This window comes from Nanorana parkeri, unplaced genomic scaffold (genome assembly GCF_000935625.1).
Source record: "Nanorana parkeri isolate BGI_ZX_2015 unplaced genomic scaffold, ASM93562v1 scaffold605, whole genome shotgun sequence".
NCBI classification, from domain to species: Eukaryota; Metazoa; Chordata; class Amphibia; order Anura; family Dicroglossidae; genus Nanorana; species Nanorana parkeri.
In genome coordinates, this window is record NW_017306873.1 from 880,291 (window position 1) to 906,148 (window position 25,858).

Sequence of the window (25,858 nt, forward strand, 5' to 3'; positions counted from 1 at the left end):
ATATATATATATACACACACACACACACACACACAATGTTTGTCTTACAAAAATCCATTAATTTAGGATGTACCCATAACAAAAGGATCTCCAACTTTTATAGGCTTCCTAAAGAAGTCACAGGAGGAGATGATTCCTAGCCGACACTCTGACCACTCTGTACATTTCACCTTGATCTACTGAGCTCTGTAAGCAACTGGCTTCTATCAGTAAGAGCTGATAGACACCATATGCGTTCGGGCTGGGCTGGCCCCTTTTTCCAGCACAGCCCAAACACAAGACAATGAAATTTGCGTTGTCATGGATTGGCACATTTCACAACACAGCATTGTATTGGTGTGCGGTTAAAGTAAGTATGGAATGCAGTACTTTGCTTAAGCATACTGCAGTGAGACATGGTAAAGTGGCATCACACCATGGTGTGCCAATAAAACTTAATGAAATGTAATTTGTGACATTTCAATAAAGTTCTAACAACAACAAAAAAGAAAGAAATAGTGCAATGTGGCTCGATCAAGCACATCAGCATTGTCCGGGCACACGCATGGCTGCTGGTGTGAAGAAGCACTTAGAGGTAAGGAGAATCCCAAAAAAAAAGAAGGCTAAAGCTCCACCTGCTGGCTAAGTGTGAGAATTCTACATTTTCAGATGGAATATTTAATGGTTACTACTTTTAAAATTTAAGATAAAATATTTTTTTAAATTGCATTTTTTAACCCTAGCTATATTAAATAAAGAAAATGTATACTAAACCAATATACACTCCTTTAACACTGGTTTATGATTTTCAGAATCATTATTTTTATTTAATTTTTTACAGGTATTTATATAGCGCCGACAGTTTACGCAGCACTTTACATAGTTGCACATTCACTTCATTCCCTACCCTCAATAAGCTTATAATCTAAGGTCCCTATCTCACATGCATACATAGAGGGCCAACTTAGAGAGTAGCCAATTAACCTACCAGAATGTCTTTTGTAGTGTTCTTGGGCATAGTTTTTTTTAGAGTGAGCTTATGTGCAAACTACAAGGAGCAGATATCTCACCCAGAATACTGTACCAGACCTGGAAGTGTGTTTACCCTTACTTGCCATATTCCCATTTGCTGAAAAACCTCTGTGCAATAACAAGCACTTTTGGTCATTTCTCCATCTAAGAGCTACAGGGCATTATTTTCACCCAGTTGCTGAGGAGAAACGCACATTGGAATAGAATGGAGCTGTGCATGGTCATGTATGATGCGTGGGATGGGGTGAAGAATTGGCAGGGACACATCATTAAATGCTCCCAATTAGACTGAGAGGCAACTCTAGGAAGTACAGAAATTAGGGAAAAGGGAAAGTACTTCCAGAGATTTCTGCTACTCCCTACCATGAGGCTAATGGTTAAAATAATTGGTTTTGCATCAGATTGAGAAGAAAGAGGGACATAATGCAAAGGAATGGAGGCTTACATTATTTATTTATTACAGGTGTTTATATAGCGCCAACAGTTCACACAGCGCTTTACATACTCATATGCATACAGCACCAATTTAGACAGAAGACAATTAACCTTGCAACATGTCTTTGGAGTGCGGGAGAAAGCAAAAGGACCCAAAGACGGAGGAATCCCACACAAGCACAAGAAGAATATGCAAACACCTTGCAGATCATACTCTGACCAGAATTTGAACAGGGGACCACCAGTGCTGCAGTGCTAAGCACTAAGCTACTGTTTCATCTTCCTTATTTCTGGGTGGAGCTGCCCTGAATCATGCAGGTCATCAAGTACCAGAACACCTCATCCACAAAACCATTTCTGGCTGCCAAACTGTGCAGAACCTTTCATTTGAATAATGGAGATGAAATGTGAAGCTGATTAAAGGTCTTCATTTTATGTTTTCACCCAAAGAAAAAGCTTAGTCAGGTGTTAAAATTGCATAGGGAAAATATTCTAGGCATTATTAGCACCTGAAATGTTTCCCTCCGTAACAAATTAAACAACATTATAAAAGGTGATAATATCCTTTGATATTCCACTTTTAGTATGCAATATAACAGCTTGATGAATTAAGCCCATAGTGACACATACAGCTCCTGCATCAGTTTACATTCCAATTTCTATTTCTTCTTCTGCATCCTAAAGATGAACCCCGGTACACAGTTAAATACACTGTTCAGATACATACATGTGAACCGTCTCAGCTGTCAGAGATCTGAGATTCTGTTCATTTTTTGTTGCCATTTTTCTGACCCCTGCCAGACAGCACAGTCAATGCAGTTAAGCAGTAAAGCGTGGCTGATGACTTTCCCCAGTCTGCTGATTGGACACTGCTAAAACAATACCAGACTTCCTGGCTTAGAGTGCTGAGCCTTCCTCTATGGGAAGATGAAAACATAGAATTCAGGTACTTACACTAGCTACATTTAAAATACATTTAAATATTTTTTGTTACTAATATCTAACTAGGGATTACATTTCTTATCTGCCTGGTGTTCATCTTTTAAGTTTCCAATCAGAATGTTGAACCCTATTCTAAAAGCTTGGAATAGGAAGATACTACATCTAAAACACACACACACAAAGTGGCTACTCCTCAATGCAGACAAGCAACAGATCATGTGGCTGTGGTTCAGTACATAAGGAATGCATGCATGGTCAAGATGAAAAATAGTTGCTCAAACAAACAGAATGGAGAAGAAGCATGACCTAGCAGTGGCATCACAAGGGGGGTGCGGCCCGCATCCAGGTGACACCAAAATGACTGACAATAATTTAGGTGTCAACCCCTCTAAAAAGTTGGGCACTTTAATACAGCACAGTGGAGTAAGGAACCTTTGAACACATCACAGGTTGAACCTTAAAAAAATGATGGTCTACAGCAGCAGAACAAGATATCAGGTGCACATGCTCTCAGGGGAGGAAAATGCCTTTCCTTGATATGTCATGAGATTACAGATTAGATTTCCCATGCTCTGCTGATGTAACCTTCCCAGGATGCAGCGCTTGAGTACATTATATCATTTGTGCCAAAGTGGACCAGGAAGTATAAAAAAAAGAAATTGTAAGTAAAATAAAAATATGTTTGTTAAAATAATGAATGTAAGATGATTTCATATCAGCATGCAGAGCTGTATGCTGATGTGATTTTTAGTCAAAGGGGGTAAAGGTTCACTTTAAAAGTGTCAGCTGGAGTTTGGATTTAACTTGTTAGTCAAGTCCATCTAAATCTGCAAGTGCATTTAACACTACCCTCTCCACAGGGTGACAATGCTGCTGTCCAAGGGGGGCTCCATTACTCCCCCAAAGAGTGGAGACACCCTAAAACAGGAAATGTGTTGCTGGCAATATATTAAATTTTTTTATTATGTTTTTTTGTGGTTTAGATATGCTTTGATCTATATCACAAAACTCCACCAAGTTTCTGCAAGGATTAGTAAATGTTTGAACTGATGTACACCCCTAATTCAGGTCTCCCTGCCACTTCAATATATCAGCTAAATCATCTGCAGGAAGTCATTCAAATATTCAAAATGTTCAGCTTATTACATCGAGCAGCAGCGCTTCTTGTGATTCAGCACATTCACACAGCTTCACAGCTTTTAACAATCCCGGTTTGGGCAAAAGATGTGTAAAGGTCCCCATACACTTTACAACCCTTGCAAAAGACTTTTGTCTTGCGAGGGTTGTAAAGTACTTAAAAAACCGTACAATCTGCCCATCTTGGACATGCAGATCGTACTTGCGATCATCGCAAGCCCGCCCCCCTGAGGGGCGGGCTTCCGATGACTACAATGCTGAACCGATGACTGCAATGCTGAACCGGCCCGTTCAGCTGTTATCTCTCGATCATGTTAAGGCCTGGTTCACACCTAGGCGTATTGCATATGCGCGTCTGTCGCACGTTTTTTTTATCGCGGTAAAAAAAATTGCGCGACAAACGCGCGTTTCCGAGGGCTACTTGGCTAGATCCCAATGGAAACGCGCAACAAAAACGGCCCAAAGTAGTACATGTACCTTTTCAGGCGTGGGCCGTTTTGTAGCGCGTTAGGGACGGGCTGAAATACGCCAAGGTGTGAACCAGACCCATTGAATACAATGGGATTTAGATGTTTGAGCGTTTTGTAGAGCGTTTTGTAGAGCGTTTTGTAGAGCGTTCGTCTCGCGTAGAACGCGCTACAAAACGTTCAGGTGTGAACGAGGGCTTAAAACCAGCCGAAATTCGTACGATTCTCAGCTGGTTTTCCAACATGCTCGAAATACAAAAGTCGTGCGACCTTACATTAGAAACGGTTGCACGCCTTCCATACACTGCACGATTATCGTACAATCGTGGGATTTCCCACGATTCTCGTACGAGAATCATGCAGTGTGTGGGCACCTTAAGACTGCAGCAACATCAGCAGCAGCAGCAGCCTGGACGGTACAGCACATGCATTTCTCCACTTTAAAAGGATTCTGTGAGCGAGGGGCTTTAGCCAGGAACAAAGCTGTCTTTGTTGCTTGAAGAGCTTTTATCCCCGCATTTATTACAGTCATTTTTATACATTGGGTATGTTAATGAACGGAAAGTTCTGGAAAAGCTTTTTATTTAAGTGAAGACATTTTTCATATCAACTTAATCTCTGTTTCCTGTAACAACTTTTGAACAGGTGTACATGCTTAGCATCTTGAAGTTGGGCGAGTTTTTTTGGAATCTCAGGGACTTTTAACTTTGCATTTTAAGTAGACAATGGGAGATGTAGCAGAACACTGCCCCCTGCAGGTCACATGTATACTGCAGAAAAAAACGTACAGGGAACCGTATTTCCACTCCACATATTTGCTGATTACATCCCTGTTTACACCTGTGCAATTTGAAATGTGCCCGCCGCGGCACGACAATGCATAACAAAAGGAATCCCATTCTTTACTATGGGGCCTGTTCACATCTATGTGTTGTGATGCAGTGCACCTTTCAAAAAGGTGAAGGTGTTTCTTTAGGTGCATTTTGAGCCCCAAAGACTTCAGGAACTCATAGAAATGCATGTCACGTGCATTTTCGTGCCTTTTTACACATTCCAGCAAGCCCCCACCCCTAGCAGCCTATACTACTTTTCATCTTCATTGGCTAAAACAAAAATGCATCATGCAGCAAAACAAATAAAAACAAATAAAAACACATTACAATGCATGAAAAAAACGCAACAAACATAAGCTAATAAAACACAAAAAATGCAGACACACAAGTGTGAATGGAGACTTAATGGACTGTATGGACACGATATGAAATTACTGAGTAGAGCAGCGTTTCCCAACCTCTTTTCAGTCACATAACCTTTAAAAGGAATGCAAAACCTTGAGGAACCCCAGTCTAAAATGTAAACAATTTAAGTGAGCAAAAAAGGACGTGTGGCACAAGTATATAACACACGACCCTTATCCTAGACAGGAGTCTGGTATGGATTCTATGGGGGACAAAACACACACCAAAAAAAAAGTAATTATTTCCCTCTTTACATTAGAGTCCCCGTTTTTATATCGGAAGCCCCCCTTTACATTTGGATCCCGTCCTTTACATTAGATTCCCCTCCTTTCACAGAAGAGTCCCCCCTTTCAAACCAGAAGCCCCCCTTTCATATCGAAAGCCACCCTGCACATTAGAGTCCCCTTTCCCATCAGGAGCCTCCCTTCACATTAGAGTCCTTACCTTTCACACCAGAAGCCCCCCACGTTCACAGAAACAGCTCCTCCAAAATGCCCCTATCATATCAGAAGTCCCCTTATCATCTGGAGCCCCCTTCACATCAGAGTCCCCCCATCACACCAGAAGCCCCCCTTTCCCTTTCACAGCAGGGGCCCTCTTCAGATCAGAGTCCCCGCATTCATATTAGAAGCCCCCCTTCTCATCAGGAGCCCTCTTCACATTGCGCTAGTGACACCGCTAGTTACATGGATCATTTGAAGAGATGTCACCAGCACACCAAAATCCTTTCAGGATAACCATGTGTTCATTTAATAAGAACCATGTCATAATCACATGGTTATCCTGAAAGGATTTTTGGTGTGCTGGTGACATCTCTTCAAATGATCCATGTAACTAGCGGTGTCATCCGCAGTCACTACAAGCACCCTCCCCTGTCATCGGGGTATCCGGTAAGGAGTGCAACAAGTCTCTCTCTATATACTCTTCACATTAGAGTGCCCCCTTCCACATCAGAAGCTCCCATTTCCCCCTAGAGAGTGGATTGGTAAGGGTTATCTTTTAATGCAAGATATGCGTGTTATTAGATGGTTTTCACACACTGTGTTTACACATCTCTCCATACCTCTCAAAAACTGGGCTGACATCCTGGCATCTTAATTTCAGGAAATTAGACACATAACCATAAAAGGAAATGGGGAGGGGGTCTGCAGAAAGACACCAAAGTCCATGAAGAGAAATTAAATACAAAGAAGACAGCAGTGAGTTGCTCTAGGATCAGATTACATGCAGCCTGTTTAGTTTGGGTTTGACATTGCCACAACACTCTTCAGGTAAATGCACTCCATGCTCTGCATTGAACTCAACAAATAATACAAAATATATATTTCTGTCCGGACTCCTTGAACCCATTTAAAGGCCCAATTGTCATTTCAGCTTCTGTACCCCAAGTAATAGACCGGGAGTACAATGCTATTTTTTTATAGGAATTTAAGGCAACATGTTAATTTTTTTTATGTACTGCTTAGGCACAATTAACTCTTCTCAAAATTGAGTTCTAGTAAATTCATATACTGTGCTATATAGGTAGGTGCAAAAAGTTTTCTCCCTATTATGCTATCAATAACAGTAGGATTATCATCAATATCACTATCCTTGGAATCAATTATTTTGAACCCTATATACCCAGGACATCTGTATTAAAAGATTGAATGCCACAGTGGCACTGCAACATTGCAATAGTTTCTTGGAGGTTTTTGGTATTTTTTATTAATTATTTTCTATTTTCCTATTTCTTATTTTGTGGTAAGAAAATTTAGGTAAAAATTGTTTTAGACTCCAGCAAAAACTTCCAGCTACTACTGTGTGTGTTAGCTTGTCCAATTCATTGCTGGGGGATGCCATGAAAATAGACCATATATAGGAATAAATGGGTCAAGCTACAAAGGCTGTGCGTCAATGAAGGTATTTAAGCAATTCTCTCAGCAGCTTAGCTCACACTGATCTCACTGTGAATACAAAGAATTTGTGATAAAGTAATAAGATCATCTTACCTTTTAGAACTTCCATCAATGTTTCCTGAAAATATCCCCATCTATGGACATCCTGGAGAGCAGGAGGATCTGTCTGAGCAAATCCATTTTCAGTGATGAAAATTTCTGGGTTTCCAAAACAGTGCTAGGAGGAGAGACATTACCATGAATTACTAAATGAGAACATTTTGTAGCAGACCTCGGTCATTCAATAACAAGGGGAAAGCATTGTAGCTTGGAAGGAATGAAAAGCACAGAACAAGTTCCGTGTATGTGTTCAGTGCCATCTATACCAAGATTTCCTTCTGGAAATATTAGCAATTAAGACAAGGAACTCCAAGAATTAAAGCATTTTTAAAATTAACCCTTGTAGTGGGGCTACCCCCGCACTGCAAGGGTTAAGTGCTCATTTTGGTCTAGAGTCTAAAATAAAGAGGATATACTCACCTGATTCCAGGACTGAAACAGCAAGACCTTTGTTTTAACCAAAGTAAAGCCTTTTAGCTAAGAAGACAATTTTCAGCCTAAAAGAGCATTTTATGAGAAAAAAAAATCTTTTTGGATGGTCAGCTCCTGGGGTAAAAACAGTAAGGTTTTATAAAAACAGGTCCAAATGTTTAATCACAAATGAAGGCTTTGAGTACAGTACAAGGGTAATTTTCTGAATGCTCCCCAGAGTTCAGCTTGAATTTTTACCCACAGGCCTGTGCACATTTAACTCTGATTTGAAAAATTATAACTTTGATTTGTCTAACATTTTACCTGATGATCCTGCCAGTCATTCATATTCCAACAGCACTTGTAGGGTGACAACAGTCGCCCACTGCCTTCTAATGCAGCAGCAGTGTCAATGTCACCCTGCCATTTTTGCTCCCATAGTAGGACTACAGGCAAGTGTGCTGATGCGCAGTGTGCCTATAAAGCTGGCCATACACCTATAGATTATCTGCAGATTTTCTATGTTTAGATGGGAAAAGTGCAACAGATTCCTCCACCTACGCTAAACTGTGTGGATGGAGGAATCTCCCGCCGGGCCAAGCTTCAGTATCTTGCTAGTCAGCCCCGCTGGCTGTCAAAGTACCTGAACAATGCCTGTATTGTTCAGAGATTGTTAAGGTATTTTGACAGCCAGTGGGGCCGACTAGCAAGATACTGAGCTTGGCCCAGTGGGAGATTCCTCCATACAAACAGTTTAGCGTAGATGGAGGAATCTGTTGCATTTTTCCATCTGACCATAGAAAATCTGCAGATAATCTATAGGTGTATGGCCAGTTTAAGTACAAAGACTCTACGCTTTCCACATAGAGTGTCTGCTGACAACCAGCCCCCCCAGCAAGGTATGCATATCTATCCATGTTCCTTGCCACCTCCCTCTGCAAAAGTCCATCATTGGTAAAGTAGGGTGTACACCGGTAGATTTTGAATGAACGTCAGTACCATAAATCTCGTTGGAATGTTTGATAATGCCATCAGACACTTGACGAATGTTATTTGAAATTTCGTTTGATTTTTATTTTGATTTACCATTTGATTTTGGAATAAATAGAGTTTCCTGAACGAAAACCATACTCACTGGTAGAATTGCGTTCGATCGAAAAACATTTTCCAAAATGCTCCTGTGATTTTTTTCCTCACTGCGGTCGAAATTTATCATTGATTTGACCCCCATCAACTATTAGAAAGTCATCCAAAATTTTAAGTGTGTATACTGTACTTAAGTTCCCGTGTTAAAGTGACCACACATGTATCAATATGATTATTCAATCACTCATTCAATGTAAATAAAATGAATTTAATACGATTTATAAACCACAGACCCTGTATTCAATGGATTTAGTAAACTTTCAATCGATTTCAACGCTGGCAAGTAGATTGGACGTGGCAGAATTTTATTGATCACTTCTGAACGATCTAATGAATATCATTGTGTGTGTCAGACAACCAATCGTAATACAAATCAATTAACTAATCATTTTCAATAAATCTTTTTTGATAGGAAGGGAATAATCCATAAATCCTACATCATTTACTATTTCAATTGATGAGGAATCACTTGTTTGTAACTGCTGAAACCTGGATTGATCACAAATGAATACGTTTATGGCCACTTTAGAGCTTACTTGTGTAGATGAGGTCACAAACTCCCCACATGATGGTGTTCGGCCCAAGTAATGTCACATAGAGAAAATTACATATCCCCATATACCTAGAAGCCCCACTCCATCAGAAAAACAGTGAACAAGCATGGATAGGAGAAAATACCTTGCTAGAGGGTTGGCAATCACCAGACACGTTCACTCTGCCCTGAATTGGAAAAGGAGACAGTTTCTCCTTAAAGAACTACTGTTACATAGTTACATAGCTGGTAAAGTTAAATAAAGACACAGGTCCATCCAATGTAACACCATTGTACTCTGATGACTGAGTGTCAATACTTACAATGGTAATGTTCATTTTATGAATTTTTTGTTTTATTTTCCAAGCCTGTATTCATGTTTTATTTTATTTATCACTGTCCAGCTAAAATGACAGTCACAGGGGTTGGGCCAAACTGTAACACTGCCATTGATTATAACAACTGTCACATTGTATCCACATGGTTCAAATGTTCCTTTTATTGCTGCAGCTGCTCAGACACCCCTGGCAGTGTGATACAATGTCCGCACCTATGTCACTGCCACTCTTGCAGGACAGTGATAAACCATTCTTAAAAAACAAGGTTTGATATAGTGGTATTTGGTCAAAATTATTAAATGGATTTTTAATGGCAGTACTGAAATTACCAAATTTTTATCTTTATATTAAATTCTCATAATCTCTTGTATGCAGACATCAGGGGAGTTGCCTACACTAGGAAGCAAGCAGGAACTGTACCAAGTGCTATGCAGAGCAGGCTTCAGCTGCCATTGCTATAGATCACACTGCTGTCTTGATACTGTGATAGACACACTGAGTGGAGAATATTATAGATGAATATACAATGCAAATGAAAGTTCAGACATGATTTGGTTGCATTGTAAAGTGCTGTCAGTCAGCTCTGCTTATGTCACTGGAGCTAGTGTTTAGAAGGATTTAAGGAGATCTCTACCAGCATGGCATTATTCCCCGTCCGATGAGTAGATGTGGTCATATCTGTATTTTAGCTGCTTGGCTGCAGTTCTGCTTTATGTTGCTGTAGACACGATGTATGATCCCGATTACTCATATTCTATGAGTATGCATTAAAGTCCCAACATTCGGACAGTGTTATATTTGGGCCAGATTTAAAGAATTTAGATGTCCTGAGTCAAATCCAATTCTCAGTCTTATTTGTATCAGTTAGGTTTCCCAAAAGCCTTCAGTTAGCCATGTGACCTCTAAAGGACCAATCAGACATGCTGGAAAATGCTCTTTTCCCACTATGCTCACCCTCCCAGCATTCTCCACACTTCACAATGGCTGAGAGGCAGTAGGCTATATGGGGAGAGGGTGTTGTTACCTGTCCGGCCTAAACATTAAGAAGTCTATTAATAACCATTTCACAGAGCCATTCGCGCTACAGATCTTTCTGAACATTAGATTACTGCAAAGAGATAAAAAAAAATGGGACTGAGGAGCATGAGAAAAAAAGTAGTAAAAATTGAACAGCCGTCAGCTAGTGTCTTCAGACAATTTTTGATTTTAATATTGGCATCTCAGGTCCAGTGGCTTTCTGTCACGCATGCACTTATTATTTTCATGGAGAACATTGGTTTTATGGAAAAAAATCCCTTGCCGAGGCTTCTGAATTGATGTGTGTTGTGGGACGTGAACAATTCAGGATCACACTATTTGGTCTATTTCTAAACAACGTGCAGGGCCCTTCACCCTGCGAAAAAAAATTGGGGCAAATAATGGCAAAAATGTATGTTCTTAATGTATTTTTTTCGCAGTTTGAATGTAGTATTTTAATATTACATTACGGCTGTTAGATGGAGATAAGGAGCAAAGAAAATACGGTATTATTTCCTGTGCTCTTTAGCTCCATCTAGTGGACATAATGTAATATTACAACAATACACCACATTCGAACTGGGAAAAGCTCCATCTTAACACTGATATTGGGTAATTTCTTCATTCACCACTGATAGCAGTATTTTGTGGGTACAAGGACTTTGGAATATGTCTGTAGTGTTTACAGCCACTCCCACCATTCATCAAATTAACCATAACTCACTGCAGAACAAATTTCTGTTTGCTATCTCAGGGTACCCCAGGTCTTTCAATATCCTAGTCATGAGCACAATTTGTCACAATGTTTTGACTTTTTAGCTGTAAAGCCAGGCAGGTAACCCTCATGTCAACTTATGATCTTGCAGAGGCCAGCGCATGATTGCTCAGCATGAATTACTCTCTACCTGTCACATAATCATCTGGGAGAGCGATCTTCCTTAGAAAACACTGCTACACTCCATCTGCTAACAATACCTAGAGAAAATAACACTCTATTCTGCCTAAGGAAAATTAAGAGAGTCAGTGGTGACAACTTGAAAGGAGGTAAGAGAATAAACCTCCCTTGTTCTGCAATTGGTTCAATTAATGTGTTCTCTTGAATTAATGTGATTTCTACTTTTCACTTTACATCAGCCTTTCTCAACCAAAGTTCCATGGAACCCTAAGGTTCTTTGACAGGTTTCTAGGGGTTCCTTTAGCAATTTATATCTTTCGGATATGTAATCATTGGCACCAATATTCTTTTATCTATCTGTAAGGGGGCATTCTTCCCAATGACCACTAATGTAATAAGCATTCTTACCGCTGACCAACATGTAATGAGGCCCTTCTTTCACTGACTCTCAATGACCAACAATATAAGGGACCCTTCTCCCACTAATCACCCATTTAACAGGGCCTTCTCCACTGACCACCAATGTAAGGGGGCACTTTTCCAATTGACTTTTATAGCAAGCTGGCATCTCTCCACTGACCACCATTGTAGGGAACCAATAGTTTTCACTTTCTGCCTTTAGTATTGGGCATTATGATTATTTTAAATGTAATTATTATTAAAAAATAATTTCGTTGAATAGAGCAGACCTGGAGAATCACTGCTCTGTTCAGGTTAATGTTTCATTTACAGGACATGACAGGACTGCACCTGTCTTATTAAATATTTATGTGTACCTCCTAATTTAGGCTTACTTACTGTTAGAGACTTGCCTGCGGTCGTTGATATTACCACAAAATTGTCTAGTGTATGGCCAACATTTGCCTGCCAAGACAGTGTAAAAGGATGGGGGTTTGCTGCTGCTCATGCGGAGGGAAGACTCTGCAATATTACACTGCTGTATAACTAGGTTTTATTTCCTTTTATCTCAAAAATAGATTGTTCATGCTAAAGCCCATTTTAGCATTCTGCTGTATAAAATACCCATTGCGGGTTTTCACTGTAAATAATGTGAGTTCAGCAGGCTAGATCAATAGATGCATTTCAGCTTGCCAATTAGAGCAGTACTTTTTTTTAAACGACTCATAAAACCATAACGATTATTAGTAATATATATTATTTTATGGGAGGCAATGCTGAATACTATTCCTTAATAGTGTCTCAAATAGCTTGTGATATTGATGTCCAGCATATAAACCTGTAATTTTCTGGTCACTCTTAAGTCCACTTTTTAAATAGTGTACTGGTTTTTGGCATCCACACTGTAGATATAATCTTTAGACATTATGGCTTATGATACAGCCTATATCATTAGGAACATTGCCTGAAATATCAGCATTTAAAGAATAAGAATAAGATCTTTGGGATTAAAAAACTAGGTGCTATGTTGCTTTTCATGCTGTGGTGATTACGTCTTAGCGATGTCTCTGTAGAGTAACTCTTACCAATTCACACTAAAAGCTGGTAAGGGAGCAGTTAAAAAGAGAGAAATCCTGAATGGTATGTGCCTGGAATGACTTTGACTTTTTTTTTTTTTTTTACATGGTGTCCCTCCTAAAATTCCCACCAGACCTTAAGGGTCTGGTATGACTTTTGGAGGGAACCCCACATTTTTTTAAATTAATAATTTAGCAAGGATAATCGTCAAATTATCATGCGTGCACTCTTGCAGAATTTACTAAACTAAGTGAATTTTCTATTTGCAAAGTGAATTTTGACTTAGCTTAGTGAATGAGGTGAATTTAGTCATCCAATTACATGCCAGCAAAGCTCCTGTTTTTTAAATTTGTCCTGCACATGATTGGGCATCCTTTGAAAAGTGAATTTCATTTTGTTTCACTTCATTCAACAAGATAAATGAACATTCGTTTTGAAAGTGTCCAGAGAGTAGTGATAAATGGCGTATTCTCTAGATGGTCTAAGGTTGGGAGTGGTGTGCCCCAGGGTACTGCCTTGGAGCCAATGCTGTTTAACTTGTTTATAAATAATATTGAGGTTGTAATGAATCGATTGCCTCGGGCAGCCCAGAGAAATCGAGGCCGGGGCTCTCAGGCCTTGCCCAGCAGGGGGGAGATAGAGAGCCCTGTCCATCCGTCCATGGATGCCACCAGAGAACTAGTGACACCCATCAACTCGTTCCCAACTTCTGATAAGCCGCTGTCAGATTCTGCATTGCAGGATATGCTAGTATCACCGAGGAGCACTATCCATTCTGACAAGCAACAACTTGCCAGGCAATTTAAAGCAGAAGTGCAGGAGTTGGTCGGCAGAGTTTCCCATATTGAGGAGAAGATGGGGGATTTCGCCTCTACCTTCAACGAGCTAGTGGACGCCCACAATGACAGGGAAGACGACATAGTATGACTTAAATCTGAGATGGCAGATCTGGAAGACCGCAATCGCAGAAACAACCAAAAAGAGATATATGATCACAATGGAGAAATGTATCAAAGGTCACTGACGTAACAGTAATAAACTGTAACACTGAAGAAGACAGGCAGCCACAATTAGAGACTGGACAAAAATAGGTTTAACATTAAACTGCATAAGGAGTTCTTGAAAATGGAAGCTCCCTTCCCCCATAATGCAAAGATAGGACTCATTTTAGAAGATGGGGATATTAGAAAACACCTAAAGCAAAAAGGAACAGGAAGACTGAGTGAGGTAGAAATACAGCATTACAAAGTAATAAATATAAGGCAGTGAGAGCCCTAAGAATAAAACACAGGTGTGTGAAAGTTCAGGAGGATATATGTAAGTTCAGAGGGCAAATATAACTTCTTGAAATGCAAAACATGGGGGAATGTGCATATATTAGAACAGAGATAGGCAACCTTCGCTCTCCAGATGTTGTAAAATTACAAATCCCATCATGCCTCTGAAAGTCCAAAACACCTGGAGTGCAAGGTTACCTACCCGTATATTACAGATGTACTGAATATATGTTTCTTTTTTTTTTACTTTATTTTGCCTAGGCAAGCAATTTAAGCCAATCACATTCACACACTATACAGTATATGTGAAACAAAAAGACTAAATTATTGAGATTCCCATTATGTTGGAAAGTATGGACAGTAGCATAAGAGCAATATTTTTCAGAACATGTAGGAGTATAGATAGACAGACTCATACTTCCCAAATGCTCATGTCTTTGCAATGAGTAGACACCACAGGTAGCCTCATCCCAGGATAACAACAGCAATAATTTAAAAAAAATCAACATGGAATAACCACCCAAGATAAACCAAAAGGGTCTGCTTTGGTTTGAAGGTTCTCATACACTTACTGTAGCTGTTTATAAAAAGAAGAAAATCTTACCTTTATGTATGCCAACAGTTTACGGATGCCCCATGGCACTACGGCCAGCCACTCAACTCCAGCTATTGGCCAGTTTGGTTCTGTGATGCCTTCTGCTCCCATGTCAGAATTACCATATCGTTTACTTGGCAATGTTTCACTTGACAATGTTTTTACTTTTCGTGTAGTGTAATAGTTTAAACAAAAGAAATCAGCAGTGCCTTTAATCATGGCTTTTTCTTCCTCTGTAAACTCAGGAAGCCTAGAACATGTCAAACCTTCTTCCTTGCTTTTTTGAGAGATTATTGATTTCATGATTTCTGGATAATCTCCATCAATGAAGATTGGGTTTGCAAACCAATGAAGGCGAAAATGCATATATCGCTCGGTACCTTCTTTATCGGCCAAAGAATTTGGGTCTAAAGGCTCTGCCCAGTCAGAATCTAGAGCTATGGATACACGCCCTTGTTGTTTATTTTTAAAAGATGTGTTATATATGTGCCAGGCTTTGGCATGGGCTTTAATCATGTTGTGTGCTGCCCTATAAGCTCCAGTGCCAATTAATTCCTTCCCTGGTGGAAATATGCCTGATTCATAGGACAGTCTGGAAGCAAAATATGGCTCATTAATGGTAATCCAATGTTTAATTCTGTCACCAAAGGTGGCATAGCAAAATTCAGCATACTGTTCAAATATTTCCACAGTCTTCTCTGAAAGCCAGCCCCCTTGGTCTTCTACTGGTTGAGGCAGGTCAAAGTGGTATAGTGTCACCAGTGGAGTGACACTCATCTCCAACAGGCTGTCAATTAGCTTGTTATAATAGTTGATTCCTAAAGGAAAAGAAAGCAAAATATATCTTAAGTGATTAGTTTTTTTGATGCTGCATAACACTGCAAACTTGATCTGGTTCAGATCTTGCACTTGTATACAGTTTATGGTTTTACATTCCTGCTATTGGCCCATTTATTTGGCTATAACTTTGTCATTGAAGTTCCTTCTTTCTCCCCTCATCAACAAGCTAATGTTAATGTATAAAGAAAACCTTTCCATTATTCAAATACATACCTTATTTTAGACCAGGTGACATCATCACTAGGTCTCTGCAAAGGAGGCACATCATTGTTAGTGGGAGGGATCGTCTGGGACTCTGGGTGCTGTACGTAGCTTCCTGAAAACGTAACAGTATTCTGTCTCAGTACTCGTCTTAAGAATCCTCAACCCTGAAGCAAGCAGTGGGCTGATGGCTGGCTCTTGGGAGGATGTTTGCAAATATAAAATGCCTTGATAGTTAAGTGTCAGTCCGAAGGAGTGGGCATTTGCATGCAGACTGCCTGAGGTAAGGCCTACATCAGTGAAACAGAGCCTTCTTGATTGAAATAACTGAAATCCAATGGTTGATTAGGGCAGTCAAGGGATAGTCAGTCTGGAAAGGAAAGGAATACATGATCTGGATGTTATCCACCTAGGAAATTAGGTAGGCTCTGTCTGACTTGCTGCCGCTTCTAATGTATTGTATTATAGTGGATTATTTTATGTGTGGGGGGGCTTAAAATGGGGGGAGTATATTATTTTATGTGTGCGGGGGGAGCTTGGAACGGGGGGAGTGTTAATTGGAAGGGGGGGAGTGTTTTATTTTATGTGTGGGGAGGGCATAGAACTGCAAGTGTATTATTTAAGTGTGGGGGGGTCTTAGAACGGGGAAGTGTATTATTTTATGTGTGGAGGGGCTTAGAATGGGGGGGAGTGTATTATTTTATGTGTGTGGGGGGAGCTTGGAATGGGGGGAGTGTATTATTTTACGCGTGCAGGGAGAGCTTGGAATGGGGGACAGTGTATTATTTTATGTGGGCGGCTTGGAACAGGGGAGTGTATTTTTTAATGTGTGTGGACAGGCTTTGGGGGCAGTGTATTATTTTGTGTGCGGGGGGGCTTGGGAGGGGGGGATTATTATTTTATGTGTGCGTGGGGGGTGTATTAGTTTATTTGTGCAGGTGTAGGGGTAACGTTGGGGAGTGTATTATTGTGCATTGGTGTATGTGTATATTAGGCCACATTCACACCTATTATATATATGCGATCAGGGATTCCTAATCTGCCGTTTACAAGCGTTAACTATCATAAGATAAAAATTATCATAAGGATAAGCCGAAGCTACGGTTTTTACCATCAACACTTCCTCTGTTGACTCTACGGTGCCCTTCATTGGCAGCCTAAATTCTGGAAAGTTTGGGTACCCTGGGATGCACACTACTTGATGGCCAACTTCAGCCAGCTCTCTCCTCACAATAAAATTTTTCTATTCTTGATCTGAGGAGCCTAAACCCAACCACAGTGTGCTCCTGTACCCATTTCATTAATCCTCTCCACCACGTCCCTCACGCTCCCTTGTCTTCCTTGTGGCTTCTGTACTTCCTAGTTACCCACAGGGTATCTTAATTCTTCTCTTTTTCTATTCCCTGTCCCCTACTCCTGGGACTGGATGTCCTGTGGATTGTACCCTGTAGCTGATATTGTGATCATTGAAGCAGAATGTTGTCTTATGGCCATGTTGGCTATAAGCTACATTAGGCTTGCCCACATACAGTTGATCTGGTTATGCTCTGTTATCTTTGTTTTTTGTTTTTTTTCTGTTGATTTGCTGTGAACATCTGCAAAATCTTTATGACAATTTAATAAGCATTATTGAAAAGAAAAGAAAAAAAATGTTTTACAAATCAGTAGTACTGATCAAGATTTGGAATTCAGCATTTCCGGACCCCTGGTTCGCTATGTCATTGCCATCCTTTTGATAGTAATTTTTATTTTTTTAAGGATTAGAGCACAATGGATCTTATTTATAAAATGTAGTCCAAGAAAATGAAGGCGTTGGCCACAATAACCAATCAGTTTCAAACTGTCATTTTCTAACACTGGTTAGAGACAATGTTTGCTTCATGTTTCTTTCCTAGTACCGCGGTTATAAATCAAGAATTTCATAATTAGTCAAGGAATGACTACATGATCACTTTCTAAATGGAAATAATGCTCTTGGTTTTCTTCATTGTTATCATTCCCTCATTCAATGTGCCCCTTTCATTCTAAAGCATTGAGAAATGTTGATATGTATACATAAAGGATGTTAATCATAACTGCAAAGCACCATATTAAAAACAGAATTCACATTTGCTTTATTATTCTATAAACATTCAGAAAAACATAAGCAAATGGATATTATCAGAATCTTGCAGTATTCCTCAGCATAACTATACAGCTGCAAACCTTAATAAATGGAACAATCACCCACTAAACCCAAAATATTATGACTGATGAATTAATAATTGATGTGCTGCACCTTGAATAAACAACCATTCAGCTACAAGATTAGGCAAGCTATTTTTAGTAATGTTCTAGCTACACCTCCATACCATAAAAAAATATTAAAGAGCCAACATCTTTAGCTGATCAGTTCAAGCCAAAGAGGGATCATCACAGACTCTCAGCAGCTCCATGGTGTATGATGCCACAAAGGGTGGGTTTTAGCATGCCGGCTCTGATAACCACAGAGTGTCCTAACTTAGCAAGCCACACCGTGACCAGGGTGTGTCCTGACTCCAAGGTGCAGTTAAATTGTAAACATTCACTCTCCAGATAATTAAGAATGGTACATTTGATTTCTGGTGTAGCACCCTCTACTATGTCACTATTAAATTTAGTGTTTTATCTGGACTGTAATCCGTCTGGAAGCGGATTGCTCTGAGTTATGAAGGTTTCCCTAAGTCTGGTGGATTGATTGATTCTACCTGTTGCTGGGTTGGGACATCAGCATACAGTGTGGAAGGATCAATCCTCAGATTGTGAATATGCATCTGACTCTGACCAATCCCTGAGCAGGCTGACTCAGGGGTATGGCTGGAGGAAGGTGATAAATGTTTGGGGACACCTTCCAGAACTCTCTCTCTCCGCTGGGGCTCTCCCTGGGAAGAGGTCTGTGTGCTACAGGATGCCTGGTCTAGGCCTCAGCATGTGGCAAATGCTGGGGGCCCAGAGGACTAAAATGCTACTGAAAAGAACCGTGATGGAAGCTGGGCTAGAGGAAGAATCTGTTTACTGAGGAATGTCGCAGAGTAGGGTTGCGAAACCCGAACACCCTTGCGACGCGCAGACATTTTTTTCTTGGGGGAATGAGCTGTGGCATGTTCATATGTAAATATAACAGTTGAGACTATTTCCAGTGGGGGGCCAGTAGCCCCATATCTTAATTTTGGTTGCCCCTGTCTGCCTGACATCTTGTGTTTGGATTTCTACTGCCATGAAACCCGGACACAGCATTCAAAACCCGGACTGTCCGGGTGAATCCTGGACAGGTGGCAACCATATCGCAGAGGAGCTAGTGAGAGCTATAGCCTGGACCCTGTAAGAGATCCCTTCTGTTAAATACTCTCAGGTATTGAACAGAAGAGAAGCCAGATGGTGCACTACAAGTCCTGTTACTGTTCTCCTTCAGAGCGCCGGACTATTCCTGGCTGTTCTCTGGTGCTACTACCTATCACTGGTCACTCTTATACGACCTAGTGCTACTTGATTCTACTATTGCTAAAGGTTAAGACACTGTCCTCTATTTTTATTGCATCTTGGGTATCCTGCAACCCTAACCCTCTTTCCTAGTTACTACTACTAGTTTAAGTAATAAATACTAAAAAAAAAAAAAAAACCCTACGACTCGAGCCTGTTCCATTCTAAAGTGTCGGTATTGCTAGAGCTGAGAAAAAAGGCTGATGGCTGGCAAAACAGGTAGGAGAGCCTAATTCATATCCAGCGGCTCCATCGGGGGGGAGCGCTACACTGGTTTTTACTTTGCCCAAATATTTCAGTGCAGATTTGTCTGATTTGTTTAGAATTTAGGCTCCCAAATGTGTGTGTGTACGAAGGGGCTTTAAAAAAAAGAAATGTATTACAATTTAAAACATTTTTCACTTAACTTTATTGCTATCACAAGGCAGCTGACAAACCCCCTATGTGATAGCATAGTGCAGGTTCTTGTTATGTAGACACCCAGATAGCAAGCAATTGAGCTGCAAGTTTGAAAGTGACTTGCTAAACTATTGCTAGGCTTGCCAAGCTTCACAATTTTGTTGCACAATTACAGCAAATCTGCATTGCAAGTCTCCAGATCAACGTGCTTTGCAAAAGTGCTGTACACTTGCAGAGCACTTGCTAAGACCTGCAGGACTGTTGCTGTAGACTTACCAAGCAAATTTGCTACAAATTCAAAAAGTGTCAACTAGAACTTGTGCTGCAAGGGTTCTGCAAGTCTACAACTTGCCAGGAATGTGTGCAGCAAGTTAGAAGAATTACAGTTTAACCCTGCTGCAAGTTTGTGGCAAGTTATCCTTGCTATCTGGGCATCAGGAGCCTATTGGACCTAATGTCACCTGTGCACTGAATCTGATCAAGCGCAGACTATGTGTGATCAGCTTCTTCTCTGGCCATCCTGGCCGGAGTTTGACAGCACTGAACCTGGAGGTGCTCAGAGCTGAGCGCTTCTGGGTTCATATTACCAAAGGAAAATCAGCAAACAGGAGTTTGCTGATCTACAGTTGCTCTCCATCCTGACACTTGCCATGGAGGTCCTGGGCTCCCAGGAGGGACAAGTGAGCCTAGTGCTGTATCAAAAATTTGTGGCAGGAGTTCAGCTTTAAAGAAAAGCCTAGTTAGTATATAAGAATTAAAGAATTAAAAAACAGTTTGTATATGTGCATGGGCCAGTCATATTTGCTCTTTACACACATCATCTTTGTGTTCTGCAACATAATGGTTGTGTGTCACTGCTTCCTCTCATAATGGAAGTCTGAGTCAGCTGACCCAATAAAAATAATTCCCTGCCTGTATGGCTGATATGTATCTGCGCTTTCTCTAGAGTCCTATAAAAATCCCTATATTTAGTACAATAACGCAGATATGAAACAGCGAGCTTGTAAAATGTGAGAGTCACATAAACAATTTCTTTAAGGAAAACATTATATTACCAGCTCAAAATACATACTCATAAAAAATACAGTGTATGTTCTCTTTAATGGGTGATGCATTGCAATGGTGTGGTGTGGTTGTCCCGTTGCTCTTCCTCCAAAAAAGTTGATATTTCCTTTCATGATTGGCATGGGGGGTGGGGCTACACAGTGGTTGTGCTTTATTGCTCCTTCTTATATGCATTTCTGTGGAGCTCCTGGCCCATTAGTGTACTCCCAATGTTTCTGCTCACCCATCTCAACATTTGGTAAAATAAACCTATGATGAAACACATATGGTGACATACCTACCTCTGAAAATGATACATGCCTGGCTGTTTTGCTGACCCTTTGAGTTTAATACTTTTTTAGTTACTGCCCTGGTACAAGTAAGTAGGTAAGGGAAATCTAGGAAATACTCTTAGCTGCATGCTTATTCCTGGCGTCGGATTTAAAATATTGAAGCAAGCGCATCAGCATGAGAGCCTTGCAGCCAGCTTTTCCTAGAGAACTTTGCAATGGCCCTTTATCTTAAAAAGCTGGAAGTGTGAAATGAAATATAGAGCTCCCTCTAGAGGCAAATTTACAAATCTCTATATTTAATTTCATGACAAAAAATATAGAAGAGCGAGAATGTAAAAACATGGAAGTCCGCTGGCATATCAGGAAATACTGCAATGTAGTTACTCGTGAGAAGAAGAGCCACAATTTACCTATTGCCAAGCCAAACAGGGGCCCTACGTAACTTAATTTGAACAATATGTCCAGTGTTGCCGTAATTTTCTACCATACGATAGAAAAATTACGCACACAGAATTTGTTCAGTTGTTTTACCCAGCAGCATTGCCTTAATTGCAGGAAATGTTGATTTATATATCTGCAGCTCCCACATATTGTTTACATGTACAGATATTCTCTGACAAGCAATATCATTTAAATGGCGAAAACACAGTGATAAGGCTGTACAAAGTCAATACATCACATATTATACTAATTAGAACATGTTATTAATAGACAGCAAATATAGTTGACATTCTTTATTTGATCTTCCCAATGTACCACTACATAGATTGATGCTTGTGAACACCCGGAATTAATTATGCCAGACAATAGCAATAACCTTGATTAAAGCTTCAACCTTGTATCCGTAAGAAACAATTACCTTTCTGGTTGATAAAACCTGTCGTCCCATCAGGTAACAGACGTGACCAGGAAAGAGAGAAGCGGTAATGAGTCAATCCAAGCTGTTTGATGCATTTCAAATCTTCCTCCCACAGAGTGTAGCTGCCACAAGCAACATCTCCAGTCTGGTTCTTATAAACGCGGTCTCCTCCCTGATGGGTGAATGTATCCCAGACATTGGGGCCTTTCCCATCTGCATCCCATCCTCCTGAAGAAAGGCAAAAGGGGAAAAAGGCTTCACAAACCTGCCAGCTTAAAAGCAACCCACCATAGATGTCAATCTAGCACAATGTATTAAAAAAATCAAAGGTGATTATATATAAAGTGTAACAACCTTTTTACTCTATGGTCCATGAAGAAGACACGTGGTCACAATTTAAGATGGTTTAACTAGGTTTAATCCAAAATTGAGAAAGGGGTTATTTACTGTTGGAGCAGTGAAGGTGTGGAACTCTTACCCAGGAAGTGGTATCAGCTGAGAGTGTTGATCAATTTAAAAAAAATATTCTGGCACAATAGGCATAAATGTACAAAGTTAGGGGAATTCTTACATAAGATAGGTGATTGGTCCAGTCATTTCTCTGATCCTCGGTATGGGGTCAGGAAGGACATTTTTGTAACCTTCTTACAGCAAATTGGCCTATGTAAAAAATTATTGGTTAAGCCCATAATTGTTTTACGCTTCCTTTGTACTGGCTATGAAAAAGTGCTTTTTCATAGATATGCATACATCAGACCAAAAAGAGGGACAACTGAGGAGGAAAAGGGGACACCACATTCAAAGTCTGGTAAGCTGCAAACCTTTACAGGGTTATTCACAAAAGGGTGAAGAGTTTGGAGAAGGCCGGAGAATTGAACAATCTAGGACAACATTGCTGTTTTGGAAAAATTCTCCAATTCAGCTCACTTTCCAGTACAGCTATGTTGCCCTAGATTGTTCACTTCTGCCTTCTCCAAACTCTTCACCCTTTGGTGAATAGCCCTGTAAATGTTTTGTTCATGGGTTTATATATGGTTAAGTTCACTTGTCCTAGACACCTCCTTTAATTACTTTTCCCAATTGTTTTTTCTGTAATGTAGATAAAAGGAAGAGAACATCCAAACCGCATCTTAATGTCAAAAAGATTCACAGTCCTTATTTCCTTTATTATTATTATTGATTTTTCAGTGGATGGTAGAATTACACTAGCCAATAGTGTGCGCTTCATTAGAAAGGGATATTTTTGGAATTCGGTACTCTGGACATGAAATGAGTTGCTAAGGGATATTCCCATTAAGAGGCTTTAAATGACCTTTATCATTAGCGGCACATTTTTGTGCTACAAAATACGCTACTTATGTCATCTTTTTCACTCATGCTGTGATTGCACTTGTCTTTCCCTCAGGCTCCCACTTCCTGAGTGCTGCCATTAATGGCTGGCTAATGCTTTTCTTATCAGTGAACAGGCCTTCATTAAAATTGATGTCACGAAAAAAGGAAGTAGAATTTTTTTCTTTTAATTACTGTAATGCATATAATTTTGGAGAACTTGCACAGAATATAGCTGCAGATCCGTAGCAAATATTTATTAATGTTATACATTTTTAGAGTGCCAACAAATTCCATAGTGCTTAATTATGTACACAGACCATTCCCTTGCAGGAGTTTAAAGCAGATCTGTAGCATGGGCGATATTAGGCAATCTTTGATATAGCCTACTTGTACATGATGGCAGACTTACTTCTGGGTTTGCCCTCCTCCAGTGCTGAAAGCCCTACAATCCCTTTTGGCTGCTCAGCCCGCCACAATCCCTATTGGCTGCCAGTCCTCAAACCCAACCATGGCCCTCAAGCCCACACTTGTCATCTTCTCCTCCACTTTTTGGGTTCGGCATCTTCTCTCTTTGATTATTGCGTGATCAACAATGTAATTCCTGGACTCTGTAGTTGCATCATATCAGCACCCAGCTCCACCCTTAGCAACAGATGCTGGGAGTGGTCTGCACATGTGCCACAAACAGTGTACACTAAGCTCTCGTTCGTCATCGCAGAGGTGCTGCAGAGTGCTATTGTGGTGCTCTGCGGTAGGCAGACCATTGAATTAAATTGGCTGCCTACTGCAGCTAAATCGTACGGAAAGAAGTATGTTAGAGCTGCAACAGTTAATCGATTTAGTCGATTAAAATCGAGAATAATCGTTAGCTGCAGCCCTAAAGTATGTACACCTTTTTTTTAAATCGCATGGCATGATTAAAGGGTACCATGCTATGTGATGCTATACAACAAACATGTGATTGGTAGGTGCACTGGGGTGCCATTAAGAAATAATTGCAACGCATTGCACCTAACATTGGAACATCACACGTGCTCCTGCATTGCATAGATATGAACAGAGCCTAAAAAATTGCTAAGATCAACAAGAAAGAGTACTGTTGGCAGAAGAGACTTACAAAGTCAGTGCAATCAGTTTTAGGATACATTTTAGGCACGTTTTACATCCATAAACATTTATCCCCACGGGAGGTGCGTTTTCCTGGAAAAGGCACCAAGGACAAACTAAGAAGTGCAGAGTAGTACTTCATTACAACACATAATAAAATAATCAAGTCTCTCCTCATTGTAAAAGACAGAAAAAAACAACACATTATGATATATACTGCTACAGAAAATGTCGATCTATCTAGTGAGGTTTCACTGTCAGTTGTTGCTCGGTGCTGTGAACAGCTGTGCCGCTAACTGATCCAATCAGTGAGTGAATAGAGGGCTGGATGTGTTGAGAAGACCTGTTGGCCTCTGTCATTTGTTCATGCAGATGGAAGTGACTCACAGTTCTTGACAGTTTTCAAGTTCTAGCGTGACTGTAGTATAAAACTTGGAATTTACAAGCATACAATCAGATGTACAGTATGTCCAGTCCGACCCTCACAGCCCAGGTGTTGGCTAAGCCAATCTGTACCAATAATATATTTTCCTGCATTACTTAATATCTGGATTTTATTAAAGGATATCTATGGTCAAAAACAAAAAATAAATATGTATTGTTATATTGGATTCCTATCGCACTCCTAATAACCATATCAATCTGGAAGCATGTAAACTTAGGATGTACTTCCTCAATGCAGCCACTCAATTTCACTTAACCGTATGAAAATGTACTTCCTTGTGACAACACTCTAACTAAGCCTGCCTTCTGAACTACAACTCAACTCCATAATGTAACAATATCATTACTTGCCTGAAGCAATGCATGATGGGCTATTTAGTCTGGAGAAATCGAGATTGCATCATATCAAGCAGCAGGGAAAGAGATGCTAAGCACAATGGAAATCCAGGAAGTTGATTAAAGTGATGAGTAAACAGAAGGTTGCACTCCTCCTAATAAAATGCTGATGTTGTAACAGGATAGTATATGCTGGGACTTTATGACTCCGTTAAGCTGGCCATACACTTTGATAGAAAAGTTCATAGGAAATCTCTCATTAGAACATTCAATAATGCCATCAGAGGCTTGTAGAATGTGGTTTGAAATTTTGTTTGGTTTTAACATTCAATTTTAGAATGAATAGTTTCCTAAACGAAAGCCACACTGCTAGGCCCCACTCACACGATGACTCGTGTTGCCTTGGGAGGATTCCTACGGCAAGATCCTACAGATTCTTGCAGCAGGAATGCCAGCTGTCCCTGTCCTTTAAGTGCAACTGTAGCCATAACCTTTTTTTTCATCTCGGAAAGAGTGGAAAGGGGGTAGAATATATGTAATGCTTATATTGTTATAAACATTTTAAAAAAAAACAGAAATAAACCTTTTTAC

The 25,858-nt window shown here is 40.2% G+C and overlaps 1 protein-coding gene across 1 annotated transcript in view; it reads right to left on the minus strand.

Annotated features, from left to right (window-relative positions):
• LOC108792128 (cytosolic beta-glucosidase-like) overlaps positions 1-25,858 on the minus strand; it is a 44,815-nt gene that overhangs the window by 6,962 nt on the left and 11,995 nt on the right. The window contains exons 2-4 of the mRNA XM_018562832.1: positions 22,049-22,276; positions 14,924-15,732; positions 7,222-7,345 (exon numbers count right to left, since the gene is read on the minus strand). Of these exons, the coding sequence (XP_018418334.1) occupies positions 7,222-7,345; positions 14,924-15,732; positions 22,049-22,276 (1,161 nt within the window). The remainder of the gene's footprint in view (positions 1-7,221; positions 7,346-14,923; positions 15,733-22,048; positions 22,277-25,858) is intronic.